This window comes from Sturnira hondurensis, unplaced genomic scaffold, assembly GCF_014824575.4.
Source record: "Sturnira hondurensis isolate 20B ecotype Veracruz unplaced genomic scaffold, ASM1482457v3 Scaffold0020119, whole genome shotgun sequence".
Lineage (NCBI taxonomy): Eukaryota > Metazoa > Chordata > Mammalia > Chiroptera > Phyllostomidae > Sturnira > Sturnira hondurensis.
In genome coordinates, this window is record NW_028092750.1 from 5,292,469 (window position 1) to 5,306,427 (window position 13,959).

Below are 13,959 nucleotides of genomic sequence, written 5' to 3' on the forward strand. Positions count from 1 at the left end.
CTATTCTCTCTATATATGCGATGTGCAGGGCAGGCCTGCCCCTTCCTAGCACTAGGACACTGTGACTGTCACATGGGCATTTGCTGTCAGCTAGCTTACACCCTCGGCCCAGTTTCTCTTTCACCTCCACTATTTTTCCAGCCCCAGGCCCAAAACATCCTCCTGGGAAACCCGGGAGCCCTGGTCAGGTAGCTCAGTTGGTTACAGCCAGGCTTCCGGGTTCAATCCCCAGTCAGGGAGCGTACAGGAAGCAATCAGTGAATGCACAAATGGGTGGAACAAACTGATGTTTCTCTTTCTCAAATCAATAAAAATGAAACTGAATGAGGGATTAAAGTTAAGCAACAAAAAGGAAAACCTGCTTGGAAAGGGGAAATCTGGGCATAGATTCCTTCCTTTTCACAAAGCCCTGAAAGCAAATGAAAACATATGTAACTCGATGGCAGGCCACAGACTGACACAGGCTGAAGGCCTGTGCACTGAGCACCTACTGTGAGTAGGGCCCTGCCCCAGGTGCTGGGGACCCAGGTGGACCCATGTGGCACACAGGGTCAGGACACTGACCCACCCAACAGATGATAACCCTTCTCAGAAGCTGATGGATGACAAGAGTGCTGGTCTGGGGGTGACCTTACGTGGAGCTTCTGGGTGGGGAATTCTGGGGTGGCAAGTGGAGACTTATAGAAGAGAATGAGCCAGGCTGGGGACGGTCCCCGAGGTGCAAAGGAGCTGGACAGGGAGGGCCACCAGGGACCTGGAGCCTTGGCGAGGTATATGAGCTTGGGGAGACACTGGAGAGTTTGCGGCATGCGGGGGATCTAATGAGTGGGTCCTAGTGGAGCGGGCCTGACTCAGGAGCGGGTGGAGGGTGGGCCAAGGAGCAAAGGCTGTCTCTCCCTGAGGGCTCTCAGCCTCAGTTCAGGCGTGACACCTGGCACCCGGACATACACAGGAACGGTCCCTGGGACACCTCAGCACCTGAGGCGGTGGAAGGGTTCAGAGTTCCTGTCCTGTCATCTCTGCAGACCGGAGTGGTGTCAGCATTCCAAGTGCCATCCCGCCTCACAAGCCCCCACGTAGAAGGCCCATCACCTCCTAACTCCAGCCTTTTTTCTCTGGGTGGTCCTGGCACAACACCCTCTGAAGACTGAGGCCTCACTCCAGTGGTCCTCACCTCCAGCCAGTGTCCCAACGGCCACTCTGAGCAGAGCTTTGTGGGGAATTGCAGTGGGTGGTTATGTGGTAGAGCAGTCTATGGGCAAACTGGTATGAGGATGAGCAGATGGGAAGAGTGGATGAAGTAGGGGAGCTGGGCTTACTATTCTCAGTTCAAGGCCCTCAATAATGGGACTGACCCCAGCCCTTGGTGCAGGCAGAGCCCTCCCAACTGGTTCCCAGGCTGTAATGTGGATGAGACCTCAATGGAGCCCCAAGGTGGGGATGAGGTGTCTGGTGGGCCTTTGTGGGGTCCTGCACTTCACATTCTCAGTGGCACATCCTGGACTCTCAACCTCTGGCTTCTCTCAAGCCTCCCAAGAACTAAGGAGTCACCACTCCCACTTTACTCAGAAACTAGGAAGGCAGTGACCCACCCCACAAGCCCGCCACCAGGGCCCACCTCAGGAGTTAGGAACCCAAGCTCTTTCCACCTGCTGCTCGTGTGTGACCCTCCGGGGCCAAGGATGATCACTGGACATTGGTCACTGTGGCTATATTCTAACTGGATAGATACTTCCTGGAAATGACACATCACTACCATTACATGGCCACCCCTAACTGCAAGGCATGCTGGGGAACTTTTCCTGGATGGCATCCTATGGAGATCCTATTAGTGAAGGAGGAATATCTGGGGAAACTAGGACTTTCTGCCAGAAACACAATTAATGAAATCCACAAGGCAAATATGTATTTGCAACATACATGGGGACACTTTCCCAAAGATTTTACCCTCCACGAGGATGTATAAAACCCCACACGATTTACAAACCAGTAATAACCAGCAGCCCAGTTAATAAGCAAAAGTCACACAAAAATTATTTTAACAGGGAGAGTATCTACTTCAGGAAACCAAAAGCAAATCCTAAGATGCGATTTTCTTCCCCCAGCCATGAAGTTAGCTAAACCCACCAGTGCTGGCAAGGCTGGAGAAAAGCAGGACCTTCTCAATGCTGGTGGGAAAAGTGCCCTGGATATGGATCTGTCTACGGAGGGTATTCTGGCAGCAACAAAATCGAACACCTGACCCAGCAACTTCACATTCCAACCCTGTATGGTGCAGGCACAGGGGGAGGGGTACTAACTGGCCATCACTGCCCTTTTCTAGGTCCCACAGGCTTACAGAAACTCTGCTGGGGACATTGACAGAGATGGTTCCTGCCCTCAGACTTAGTCTAACAGGGAACAGAAAACCAAGTGGCAAGAACAGACATGTGGTTCAGAAACATTACTGAGGCCAACCCAGTGACGACCTGCAAGGAGCAGACCTGGCAAGGGCACAGCAAGTGCAAAGGCCCATAAGGACTCAACTGTGTTGGAACAGCAGGCAAAGCAGCCATGAGGGCCCCCAAACCTGGGCCCACTGAGGCCACTTTCCTGTGAGAATAGCTGGCTATGCACAAGCTAGGCCCTGAATATCTGGCCCCTCCAAGCACAGGTGGGTTTAAGTTGCTTTATTTTCTGGAAACCACCAGGGAGATCATGCATGTTACCTTACTCCCTGCAGGGCAGTAGTTGTGTCCTTACCTAGAACACACCATGCCTGGTTGCCATCTCCTGCCCTTCTGTGCTTGGGTTCCCTCCTGATGCATGGTGGCTCCTGCCCAGCCTGTGCCCAGTGCTTGCACCCCAAGCATAGTTGACTAAGTACATTGGTAGGTGGCCTGGATGCCAATGCTCAGAGGGTCCAAGGTGACACACCTCAGCCTCCTGGTTGAGGGCTCAGCTGGAGTGGCATTAGCTTCATGCCTGGAATGTCCCACGTCTTGAGTGGTATCCTGGAGACAGATGCCCTCAAACACCCTGGGCAGGATCAGGACAGGTTCGCTCAAGGGGCCCCAAGATGGGAAGTAGAAGTCGAACACAGCAGACTCGTGTCTCTTGGCCACCACCTCATGTCTCCTCTGAGGACCTTGGAACCAAGAACAAGGTTCTAGGCCAGGAGAGGGCCCACCCCAATTTTGACTCCCCCAGGGTCTAGCTGCCACCTCTTACCACCAGAACGATGGGGAGGAGCGGAGACCCATGTTTAGTAAGGCAGGTGGGATAGATTTGAGGGCCAAACCTGTGGCCTACGATATACATCAAAGCTCATGAAGGGCTTGATAAGGGTGAACACTCATCCCTCTCGCGCTAGGACTCCACCTGTGACAGCTCCTCAGCAGACAAAGCCCCAGGGAACTGAGTGGGCAGAAAAGAGCTTGGGGGTGAGACCCTCACCACTTCCAGGACGCCCCTTCAGATTTCACTTTGTGGGCCCTACTTGAGGAAGACTCCTCCCAGAGCTGAGAACGCAGTTTAGCTTCGCCCTATTGAGTTCTGCAGGGTGTGAAAAAAAAAACAAGCCAGTCTGAGCACCCCGGTTTTCCCAAGGAGTTTATTTGGGTAGACCAGGGACAGGGAGGCCCTGCATCTAAAAGAAGGTGTTGGGCCTCTTGGTGGTGAAGCGTGGCTTGTGCTGGCGACGAAGGACCCGATGGGGCAGCGGGAACTTGATCTTGGAGTCCTATGACAAAGAGAGGCAGGTGAGGTGGGGGGTAGAAGCCTCTTAACCTTATCCTTCAGAAGGTCTGCTGAGGTGTGGACAACCCCCCCCCCAGGCTCCTGCGTCAAACCCAAGGTTGGGGGGACCCACGTCAGCCCAACAAGGGCCCTAGTGCACTCACATGGAACTGCTTGACTGCTGGCCGGCGGCACTTGCTGGCTGCAATCTCCTCCACCTTCATGATCTGGATTGAGTGGGCACGGGCACGATGCCGGGCCCCCATGTCTCGGTCTGCAGGGAGCGTGCAGAGTGAACATGCAGTAGGGTCTCTGGGTGTTTCCCCAAAACGGCCATCAGGTGCCTGCCTGGGGGCCTCATCTGGCCACCAGGAGTGTAGAACCTCCCAATTCACTTTGAGGGGCACAGCCACAGCCCCCAAAGGCGACAAGATTCACTTGCTGTCAGCACCTCTGTTTAAACTGCTGCTACAACAAACAGCAGTTCTTGGGTTTAGGTGCTTGGGCTTTGGCCCTGGCACACAGCCCACCCTGGGAGTGCCTTGGGCCCCTACAGTCCCAACACAGGACAGGGGCTGGACCCAGGTATGGATGGAAACATCAGACGTTGACCCCCAACATCTGCAAGATCCCCAAAAATGATGTGCCTGGGACATCCTCCCCATTCCTGCCCCCTGATCAAACATCTCCCCTGCACCTAACATCACCACCCCCGGGACAGCCTCCAAACACTCCCAAAAGCTCCTCTCATTTGTCCCGCCTCAGTCCGGGGAAGTGTCAGACTGAGCTGCAGATGTCTGTCAATTCTGACTCTAAAAAAGAGAGGTCCCACCCTGGCTGGTGGTTCAGTGGACTGAGTGCTGGCCTGTGAACCAAAGGGTTGCTGGTTTGATTCCCAGTCAGGGCACAAGCCTGGGTTGTGGGCTATGTGTCCTGTGGGGGAGGCGTGTGAGGCAACCACACAGATGTTTCTCTCCCTTCCCTCAATATAAATTTTTTTTAAAAGGCAGGGGGGAGGCACACTAAAAAAATAAGTAAATAAAAGGAAGGACCCGACTGTGGGTCACGGTGACTTACAGCACTGGGTGACAGCGCCTGCGGTGGTCAGGTCCCGATACTCCCGGTACATGTTGTGGGTTCCACTGCGGGAATCGTAGCGCAGCCAGATTCCAAAGTTCTTCACCCGAAGGGGGGATTTTTCGAACACCTGTCGAGGAAAGGACTGGCTGAGGGGAGAGCAGTAAGCAGGTCGCCACCTGGCCCCTAGCCTCACTGACCGAACACCTCTACCCTTGCTGTTCCAAGGACACCCCTGAACCTTCAGACACCTAAGTGCAACCTGTCATCCAGAGATTTCCACAGCATAAATGGAGTAGGGAGAGCAGTCCAGGTTACTTCCCCTGTGGGGACCAGCATAGGTCCTGAACTCCTCCCAAACACAACCCTCCAGGGACCAGCTGGGTTGAAGACCAGCTGCCACCCAGCACAGCTTTACTGTGCAGAGCCCAACACCCATCATAGCAATGTGCCCAGGTGACAGCACCTCTCTCCCCTTCACACATGAGGCCAAGGGAAGGTGATGGCCTTAGCCAAGGTGTCCCAGTGTACCCGCCATGCCAACCCCAGCTCTTGGGCTTTCTCATTAAGATCCCTGAGACACACCCATCCCATCCCAACTAGGACCCTGAAAAGGACTAGGGCTCTGAAGGGTAGTAACTCAGTGGGGCCAAGGCTGACCCATGGAAGATGTGAACCCACTCCAGACCACACCCTGTCCTTGGACACCCCATACCTGCCCACAGTAGACGATTTCCCCTGAAGATTTCTTCATCTTCTTCAGCTGAGACACAAAGTACCAGAAGCGGGACTTGGCAACAACATGATTAGGTGCAAAGATGCGCATGCGGTAGAGGGGAGGCGTGTGGCACTTGGGGGTGGGCAGGCAGCGCCCCACCACCTTGTACTCTCGCAGCTGAAACAGAATCAGGGGTGAGATGGGATGAGCACCCAGACAATGCAGAGAAGCCTCTCTTTCCCAAGCCTGGGGATGACTATCAGGGGACACAGGAAGAAAGATCCCATGCTGGAACTTCCAGGGGGAATATCCAGGTGATTGTGGGCCATGCCACACTCCAGCCCTCCCCATAAAAGTAAAGGCTGAATGCCCGTTGCCCTGGCTCTGATAAGCTGGGCAGGACTATCAACCCCACTGTCCCACCCTTTCTCATTACATTTGTGGAGACCTAGACCTGTAATCCCAGGTTCAGAACAGCTAGGCAACCTCCTTCCTCCACAGCATCTCTGCTGCTCACAACATCTTGCCCAAGTTCTCTTGCACTATTAGGCTCAGACACAGTGACCAATCTGGGACCTCACGGACCACTCCAAGCAGTACCAGGACAAGAATGCAATTCCTTCTCCAGCCTTGGGCTCCCCACACCGCTGCCATGCAACTTAAGAGCTGCCCAAAGAGGTTTGGACTCTCAAACTTCCCTGTTTACACGGAGGTGATGCCTGTCAAATGCAAGCCTTGTGATACAGCACAAAAACAGCCACCTACCCAAATGACTCGACGTCATTTTACTAAGGCCAATAGCAGACAGACCCAAATACCACAAACTCGGCTCTTAGTCCAACACATAAGCCTTGTGGATCACCGGCTCTAAAAGGGATCGACAGGGACGCTTTCCCAGCATAGATACTGAGTCTGGAGACCTGTACATGATGCCTCCCGCCCTGTTTTTTCCCAAGTCCTACTGCATCATAGGCCCTTCTGATTTTGCCCGACACTTGCCACAGGGGTAAAGCTCGCACTCTCGCCGTCGAGTTTGTAAACAACTTCTTCTCACAGTCATACAAGAGAAAATGGGAGCACTAATGCTTCCACAAACGTTCAATTTCCAATTTAGATTCGAAAGCTCGAGGAGCCTCGGTAACGCGAACCTCCATACCGTGCAACGTGCCCCTTCCTCTGGAAAGGGGACCCGGCCTCCCCGACTCCGTGATTCCCGAGCCAGCCCGGATCAAGAACCGGCACCCCCACGCGGGACCCAGAGTGGCCGCCATGTTGGCTGAACCTCCGGGTGCCCGCACGCGGCCGCGCGAGGCCCAGCCGGAAGCGCGCACTCTCAACGCAGCCTGTAACCGCCCATGGGCCCCCCTATTCGGTCCTCGAAAGGTTCCACAGCCCCCTCCCCCGCTATGAAGACTTTACCGTGCCCGAGGCCTTCATAACGCTGTCTTCGTGTGCACCACCACACACAAAAGGAAGTCCTCGCTCTCGCGCAGCCGCTCACTAGGACTTCGTTTCCGGAAGTCCCGCCCTCTCGTAGCCGCGCATCTATTCGCTGTCAGCCCGGCGCTCGATTACATCTGTTTCTTCGTTGGTTCCAGATACATCAACCTCTTTACAGTTCCCCCCTCCCTTTGCAGCTAGACTACCTACCTTCCCTAGAGTCAGTGCGGATAGTCCCTCCTGTGCCGCTGTACCCGTACGGAGCGTCGGCGATCGCGGCACGCGGGTGGGGGCAAGCACTGGGAAAGGCCTCTGTGGACTGTTGGAGCGTTCCTCTTCGCAGAGAAGCTTCTGTATAAATAGAACAGATCTCCGTGGGCGCGGTATTTGTTATAAGATTGCAGCACTTTTCTGGGAGATGTGTTACGTAGGTCTCGAGCCACGGACCTGAGAGTTTTCATTTTAAAAATGGAAGTAACACTGTCACTTTTCCTAGAAATGTGACAATAATTAAATGCGATAAGCAACGTAAAAGCCAAACACAGAACAAGTAACAAGAGTTAACATTAATTAAGCGCTGGGACGCTAGTTGTAATTATTATGGGGATCTGGTTTGTGTTAATTTTTTTATTTTTATAAGTGGAAGTTTGTACCTTTTTAAAAGAAGATCTTATTTACTTATTTTTAGAGACAGGGAAAGGGAAGGAGAGGGAGAGAAACATCACTGTGTGGTTGCCTCTCGTGCACTTCCAACTGAGGACCTGGCCAGCAACCCAGACGCGTGCCCTGGCTGGGAATCGAAGCCACAAGCCCTTGGTTCGCAGGCTGGCGCTCAATCCACTGAACCACACCAGCCAGGGCTTGTTTGTGTTTCCTAGTAGCAGATATTCAAACCCCATCTGCTTGCGTTCCGTACAGATCCTGGGGCATCGTGGGGGTGGAGATAGGGGTGGGAGCACTAGAACTGATTAGGTGCAGTCCCCACCTTTGAGGGGCTTCTGCAAAAAGAGGCTGTCTTGGAGGGGAGACTGAGAATGGAACAGGAAAGAATTGCAAACAGCTCACGACTTTAGGCTGAAAAGATGATAAATTGGAAGGTTTATTTTAGGGAGGGGAGGAGGCTTTTGGAGGAGCTTACACCTGAGCCCGATTAGTCTTTCTCTTTTTTAAGAAATTAAATAATAGCTCCAGTGACATACAGTTCACATACCATACAATTCAGCCGTTTAAATTGTACAATTCGATGGTTTTTAGTACGATTTTCCCACAGACATATATTCAGTATCAATATGTGCATGGTTGTGTAACCATTATCATAAAATTTAGAACATTTCCAGCATACCCAAAAGAAACCCTCACCCTTGGCAGTCATTTTCCATTCCCTCCCCTTCCCAGCCCTAAGCAACTAGAAATCTACTTTCTGCCTCTATGGACATGTCTATTCCAGACATTTTACATTATTGGAGTCACAACATGAGGTCTTTTGTGATTGACTTCTTTCACTTAACGTTTTCAAGGTTCATTCCTATTGTATCATGGCTCAGTACTTCATTTCTCTTTACTGCTGAATACTATCCTATTATATGGCTATATAATATCTTGATTATCCATTCATCAGTTGATGGACATTTGTGTGGTTTCCATTTTTTGGCTGTTGCAAATGATGAGATAATGACATTTGCATGCAAATCTTTGGCTCAATGTATGTCTTCGTTTCCCTTGGGTGTGTAGCTAGGAGTGGAATTGCATCACGTGGTAACTCTATGTCTAACCTTTTGAGGGACTGCCAGAACATTTGCTAAAATGCCTGCCTCATTTTACATTCCCATCAGCAATCTCTGGAGGGTTCCAACTTTACGTCCTCATCAACGTAGGATGTTGATTTCTTTATTGCTTGTCTTTTTTTATTGTTTTATTGTTTGTCTTTTTTTATCATAAACACGCTAGTGGGTGGGGAGTGGTACCTTCTTGTGGTTTAATTTGCTTTTCCTTGATGACTAATGGTGTTGGGCACCTTTTCATGTGCTTATTGACCACTCATACATCTTTTTAAAAATTATTTCTCTTTTTCTCCCTTCCTCTCTCTAAAAATAAAATCTAAACTTTTTCTTAATTTATTGATTTGAGAGAAAGAAACATCAACTTGTTCCACTTATTTATTCATTCATTGGTTGACTCTTGTATGCACCCTGAACAGGGATCAAACATGCAACCTTGGTCTATCGGGACAACACTCTAACCAACCCCCAGGACCTTATAGATCTTCTTTGGGGAAATGTCTATTCAAATTCTTTGCCTATTTTAAATGAGGTTTTGAAAAGTTATTGAGTTGTAAGAGTTTTTTTGTATATTGTATAGATACATAGTTCCTTATGTAATACATGATTTGCAAATTTTTTTCATTCTATGAGTTATCTTTTCACTTTAAAATCTTTTTTAAAGAAGTCCCTCTTTCACTTTCTTGATTGGGGTCTTTGAGATGCGGAATCCAACCAGTGACTTTTTGGTCCTCAGAATAGTGTTCAGTCCACTGACATTGAGCCATACCAGCCAGGGCTAGATTCATAATTCTTTTTTCTTTAAGGTTTTATTTATTTTTAGAGAGGGGAGGGGAGGGAGTAAGAGAGGGAGAGTAACATCAATGTGAAGTTGCCTCTGGAGCACCCCTTACTGGGGACCTGGTCTGCAACCCAGGCATGTACTCTGAATGAGAATCAAACTGGTGACCCTTTGGTTCACAGGCTGGCGTTCAATCTATTGAGCCACACCAGCCAGTGCAAATTCTCCAATTTTGTTCTTCTCTTTTAAGGTGAGCCCTTGGCTGGAGTAGTTCAGTGGATTGAACGCTGACCTGCAAACCAAAAGGTCACCTGTTCTATTCCTGGTCAGGTCACAGGCCTGGGTGGTGAGCCAGGTCCTCATTTGGGGGCGTTGGAGAGGCAACCAAGATGTTTCTCTCCCTTCCCCTCTCTGAAAAGAAATGAAACCTTTTTAAAAACATCAAAAAAGGCTGTTATGGGTCCCTTGCATTTTCATGTAAATTTGAGGATCACCTTGTCAATTTCTGTAAAGAAGTCCCTGGGGTTGGACAAGGACTGCATCGAACCTACAGATCCGTTTGGGGAGGGTTGTCATTTTCACAACATGACACCTGCCCTTTTACTTTTGTTCTTCTATGTCTTGTGTCTTTGTCCCTGTTTCTCTGTTGTTCCTTTACTGCTTCCTATTGCACAGAGTGACTGTTCTCTAGTGTAACATTTCAATTCCTTTAATGATTTTTCAATGTAGTTTTTCAGTTATTTCCATAGTGGTTCCTCTAGGGCTGAACATATACATCGTAACGTAAAATCTACTTTAGATTTGTGCTGCCTTAATTTTAATGACGTAGAAATGTGACTCCCATATGGCTCATTTCCTCCTCCCCTTTTGTGCAATTGTTAGTATCGTGCTATTATTGTTACACATACTGCATCTACATGTATTATAAACCCCAACAGTGCATTGGTATAATTACTACATACAATTGTATGTCTGTTGAAGAAGCAAAAAATGGAAGAAGACAAATACATATTTATAGAGATTGTTCTATTAATTTTCCCTTTTAAGTTTCCAGTTCTCTTCATTAGTTTTCGTGGATTAAAATTACTGCCTGGTGTCATTTCCTTATCCCAGTACAGCTTTGCTCCCTCCACTTCCTTTGTGCTGTTATGGTCAAATACACGTTATAAGCCCAACAATGTAATTAATATGTATTTTTATACAACTGCTTTTTGACCAAAGGGGAAGCGATGCATTTATGCCCTCCTTTATAATTACAGAGTTACCTTTATCTGTGATTTTGCTCTGGCCCCTACCCTGCCCCAAAGGCCAGGGGAGAGACGACGCTAACCAAACGGCACTGCCGGGAGGGTCCACTAGGTGGAAGCAGAGCCCTTGCCTGTCTGCCCGGCCTAGGCCGGTAGTCCGGACTCTTGTGGGGCGGCCACAGGTTAGAAGCCCGCTGATAGTTTTGTGGTGCATCGACGCCCTGGCCCTCAGTTTCCCCACCTGTAAGATGAGGCTAATGATAGTTCCCAGAAGGTAGGGTTGTTGTTAGAGTTATTTATTCATTTTAATTAATTGATTGATTAATTATTAGGGAGGGAGAAAGGAAGAGAAACATCTAACAATTGCCTCTCCTACACGCCCTGATGTGAGATCGAACCTGCAACTCAGGCATGTGCTCTGACCAGGAATCAAACTGGCCACTGTTGCTTTTCTAGACAATGCCCAACCAACACCCAAGCAACTGAGCCACACTGGTCAGGGCTGTTGTGAAATTTAAATGGCCTATAATTGCCCTGGCTGGTGTAACTCAGTGGATTGAGCACGGGCCTGTGAACCAAAGGGTCACCAGCTTGATTCCCAGTCAGGGCACAGGCCTGGGTTGCAGGCCAGGTCCCTAGTAGGGGACACATGAGAGGCAACCACACATTGATGTTTCTCTCCCACTCTTCCCTTCCCCTCTCTCTAAAAAGAAATAAATAAAATATTTAAAAAATAAAATAAATGGCCTATAATTGTTAGGACTGGAGAGGCAGGAGTGCTGCTCCTGCTGGTTGTGCCCCTCCCTTTGTATGGGAACTCAGGGGTTTGGGCCTCAGTTTCCCCAGGCTGTGAAGCAGACCGCTGGTAGCAAGAGGCCCTGAAAATTCAGGACAGGCCCTGGGGCATAAATCAAGTGCCCCAGGGGAGGGTGGGAGAGGGGCCAAAGGTGGGGAAGAGAAAGAAGTGGGGGTGGGGGGAGAGGAAGAAATGGGGGGAAGGGCCTTAGCCTTGAGGCCTGGCACTTCAGTCTCCAAGGTCTGGGTCAGGGTGACCAGCCCTCCAGCTGGAAAACGTGTGTTCTGCCTAAAGTCTGCCTAACGAGTTTTTTTTTTTACATTTTGGCTTCCTGTTGCTTCCTGACCCCACCCAGTACCTTGCCCCAATGCACTTCCTTTCCACCCTGCCCAGACTCCAGCCACGCAGGGATCCAAGCAGGGGAAGCTGGTCCAGGGCCTCGGACCACAAGCCAAGCCCTCCTATTCTGTTCACCCCCTTTTCTGTCTTGCAGCCTCCATCCTTCCAGGGCTCACCAGGCTGGAATTCTGTGCCAGTCTCTTAGTCCCCCAAATGCCTCTACGCCACCCACTCTCCTGTATCCTAGTAACCACCAAACCCAGACCCTGGCTTCCTTTCTCCAATGGTCCCTGATCCCAGCCCTCCTGAATGAGTTTATTCATTAATTTATTCCTTCCTTCAATAGCTGTCATGTGCCAGGCTCTAAGGACACAGCCCTGGTCAGGACAACCAAAAACTCTAGCCTGGGGAAGCTAACATACGCATAGGGTAAATGAACAAAAACAAGATACAAGCAAAATATGGCCCTGGCTGATGTAGCTCAGTGGATTGAGCACGGGCCTGTGAAGCAAAGGGTCGCCGGTTTGATTCCCAGTCGGGGCACATGCCTTGGTTGCAGGCCAGGTCCCCAGTAGGGGACACATGAGAGGCAACCACACCCTGATGTTTCTCTCCCACTCTTTCTCCTTCCTTTCCCCTCTCTCTAAAAAATAAATAAAATATTAAAAGAGAGAGAAATACACATCTGGGCAGAGTGATATGTGCTAGGGAGAAAAATAAAGTGAAGAAGTGGGGGCCCTCTGGGCTTCGGGCAGTGTCTCCCCCACCCCAGCCAGGGCCAAACCCCTTTCTCCTTTGCTTGGCCTAATAAGGGGGCTCCTAGGGCACTGTGAGATGGGGGAGCAAAGCAAGCTGCAGCCTTTTCCTTCCTGTCACTTCACCTCCCAGCCTCAGTTTCCTACTCTGTAAATGGGGATCACAGCACACACACCTCTGAGGTTGTTTCAGAGGATCAGATGGACTGCTACATGTAAGCAGCTGTGGTTGCCTTGACCCACGTGGCGCAGTGTTGTTCTGCAAAGAGAAAAGGTCACCAGTTCAATTCCTGGTCAGGACACGTGCCTGGCTTGTGGGTCCAGCCCTATGAGAGGCAACTGATCTATGTTTCTGTCTCTCTCCCTTCCCCTCCCTCTAAACAAAGTGAATAAGTAAATCTTTTTAAAAAGATGAAGAAGCAGTAGTAGCCGTTTGGTGCCCTGCTGAGCCTCACGTCTGTCTGCGTTGTCATTAACAACACAATTGTTTCTGTTCATGGTCAGCGTCCAATGAGAGCTCCACTAGTTCCCATTTTCTCTCCCATCTTGTATGGTTACATATAGTTTCTTTTTTGATGAAACACTTACCTTTTAAATGCTGTTAACAAATAGAAAATTCAATAGGCAGGAGAAAACAAACAAAAGATGTAAACTAAGCCTCCCTCTTTCGAAGATCATGGCTCCCCGATACCCCTCCCCAGGGGCCACCAGAGGCACAAGTTCTTCATGTTTCAATGCAGACGGAGTCTACGCCGGGGAAGTCCACATCAGCTGTTCTCTTTCTCCATAAATGGAGGCTTCCTGCCCGGGTGGATTTGCATCTCGCTTTTCCTTCACAAAGTCTTTCCATGTTGTCAGCATTGTGCTGCCTTACTCTTTTGCACAGTCACCTACCATTTCATGCTGAGAATGGCATAGTTTATCCAGCGAGTCCCCTGTAGGTAAGCATTTAGGTCATTCCAAACGGTTGATGTTACAAAGAAAGCTAAGGTGAATAAATAACCCTGTATAGGTGTCCTTCCCGGAAGGCTCACTTGCTTAAAGGAGACTTACTAGGTCCCAGGGTAATTTCTTTAGTTCCCAACTCATCCACTCTGTAGAGCTGAGCCATTTCCACTCCTTACAGCAGCAAAGGAGAATTTGTCTTTACAGACCCTTGGGAAACACTAAGTTCTCACACTTCTCATCTGTGTCAGTCTGACAGATGGAAAGCAGCCCCTCATTATTTCTTCCTTTCCCTCCTACCCATCATTTCAACTTTATTTGTATATAATTGGAGTACAATAAATTGTATATTTAAATTTTTTTAAA

The 13,959-nt window shown here is 49.7% G+C and overlaps 1 protein-coding gene and 1 non-coding gene across 2 annotated transcripts; both read right to left on the reverse strand.

The window, feature by feature from the left end:
• Positions 1-3,571: 3,571 nt before the first annotated feature.
• Positions 3,572-7,039, reverse strand: RPL18A (ribosomal protein L18a). Its single transcript, XM_037028640.1, has 5 exons — positions 6,932-7,039; positions 5,510-5,689; positions 4,795-4,924; positions 3,882-3,991; positions 3,572-3,721 (listed from the first exon to the last, which is right to left on the reverse strand). Exons 1-5 carry the CDS (start codon positions 6,947-6,949, stop codon positions 3,629-3,631), a joined length of 531 nt encoding a protein of 176 aa, XP_036884535.1. The 5' UTR covers positions 6,950-7,039; the 3' UTR covers positions 3,572-3,628.
• Positions 4,090-4,221, reverse strand: LOC118975214 (small nucleolar RNA SNORA68). Its single transcript, XR_005064021.1, has one exon. It is a non-coding gene; the product is annotated as a small nucleolar RNA SNORA68 (small nucleolar RNA).
• Positions 7,040-13,959: the final 6,920 nt, after the last annotated feature.

What these genes read in the sequence shown, in the direction of transcription:
- RPL18A (XM_037028640.1), bottom strand. An exon ending in AGGCGCTGTCACCCAGTGCT is followed by an intron (nt 3,992 to 4,794) that starts GTAAGTCACCGT and finishes CGCTCCCTGCAG; the next exon opens with ACCGAGACATGGGGGCCCGG. An exon ending in CAGCAGTCAAGCAGTTCCAT is followed by an intron (nt 3,722 to 3,881) that starts GTGAGTGCACTA and finishes TCTTTGTCATAG; the next exon opens with GACTCCAAGATCAAGTTCCC.